The sequence below is a fragment of the Eurypyga helias genome, unplaced genomic scaffold, assembly GCF_000690775.1.
Source record: "Eurypyga helias isolate BGI_N326 unplaced genomic scaffold, ASM69077v1 scaffold30575, whole genome shotgun sequence".
Classification (NCBI taxonomy): domain Eukaryota; kingdom Metazoa; phylum Chordata; class Aves; order Eurypygiformes; family Eurypygidae; genus Eurypyga; species Eurypyga helias.
The window spans coordinates 521-2023 of NW_010251277.1; the positions used below are offsets into that span (position 1 = coordinate 521).

Here is a 1503-nt window from a genome sequence, read left to right on the forward strand (position 1 = left end):
TCCAGCGTCCGGGCAAGGAGGGACAGGGGGACCCACGGAGGGACCCTGTGGTACCTGTGTACTCGGGGAAGCAAATGGTCAGGGGGCTGTGCACAATCTTCTCCTCGAAGAGGTCCTTCTTGTTGAGGAAGAGGATGATGGACGTGTCCGTGAACCACTTGTTGTTGCAGATGCTGTCAAACAGCTTCATGCTCTCGTGCATCCGGTTCTGGCGAGGGAGATGGGCAGTCTGAGCAGGGCAGAGCCCCCCGGGCAGCGCCCACCCCACTGCTGCTCCCCCTCCTGCCCACCCAGCCCAGGCAGGGGACGCTGAAGGCCCTGCCAGGCTTGGGCCACGCTGGCCAGGGCACTGGTGGCCACAAGGGGAGGGGATGCTTCTCCGGTCCCCCAAGGGATGACTCCCATCGCCGTCTCCACCCCCCCAAACTCACCATCTCCTCGTCTTCAGCCAGCACCAGGTCGTAGGCGCTCAGGGCCACGCAGAAAATGATGGCCGTCACTCCCTCAAAGCAGTGGATCCACTTCTTCCGCTCCGAGCGCTGCCCGCCCACGTCGAACATCCTGGGCAGGGGGGCAGCGTGGGGGTGGGCAGCAGCTCCCAGCCCCACCACCCTCGTCCTGATCCCTGCCTCAGTTTCCCTGGCTGCCCAGAGCAGGAGCCGCACCAGGAAGACGCTGGGGTGGGCAGAGCCCCTGCCCCAGGGGTTTTGCTGGTGCTGCGGATCTGCCCGGCATCCTCTGCTCATCCCAGGTGGTGTCTGGGCTTATTCCCAGCTGGAGCAAATCCCCACCATGAGCCAGGGCAGGATCAGGCCGCCTTTCCCAGACCGCATCAGCATGATGCTCCCGGGAGCCATCAGGAGATGCTCTCAGAGACCCGCTCCCGGGTGGGCACCGCAGGGTTTTGCCGGAGACCTCAGACCAAGGGGAGCCCCCAAAGCTCGGCCGAGGGGCTCAGCAGGACGTCAGGCAGCTCCGGGGTGCACCGCGGTCCTCTCCCGCTGCGGGCAGCGGAGGATGCCCTGTGCCACGGAAAGGAGCCCGGCAGCAGCGCCGTATCCATCGCCAACCACCCGGACAGCTGGGAGGCTCCGTCACTGCTGTGCCCCCCTCCCAAACCATCCTCTCTGCCCCGCTGTCGCCCCCAAAGCACGGCCCTGGCAATGCACGACCACGCGGTGCCATGCCGGGGGTGGCACAGGGGTCCCTGTGAGCCCCCCAGCAGATCCTCCTGCTGGCAGCTCCGTTGTCAAGTGACTGAATCCTCTGCCATGTCCTCAATGCCAGCTTTTTCCCTCGGAAACTGAAGCCCTGGCTATTTCCTCACGGATTTTCAGTGGAAAGCAGTGCTGGTTCCCGACCCCGAGATCCCAACTCCCACCCAGCGCCCTTCCCGTGGTGGAAGCGGCGTCACAGCACCCGGAGACGCCTTCCCCCTTCCCCTCCTGCCAGAGGCTGGATCCGCCCCCAGGCTGAGCCCTTCGAGGCGTTTTTTTGAGGCCG

General features: G+C 65.4%; 1 protein-coding gene across 1 annotated transcript in view; it reads right to left on the bottom strand.

Moving 5' to 3' along the window:
* LOC104509888 (guanine nucleotide-binding protein G(i) subunit alpha-2) overlaps positions 1–1503 on the bottom strand; it is a gene marked incomplete at its 5' end in the record, with an annotated part of 2282 nt that overhangs the window by 465 nt on the left and 314 nt on the right. Inside the window, 2 exons of the mRNA XM_010151974.1 lie at positions 48–208; positions 432–561. Of these exons, the coding sequence (XP_010150276.1) occupies positions 48–208; positions 432–561 (291 nt within the window). The remainder of the gene's footprint in view (positions 1–47; positions 209–431; positions 562–1503) is intronic.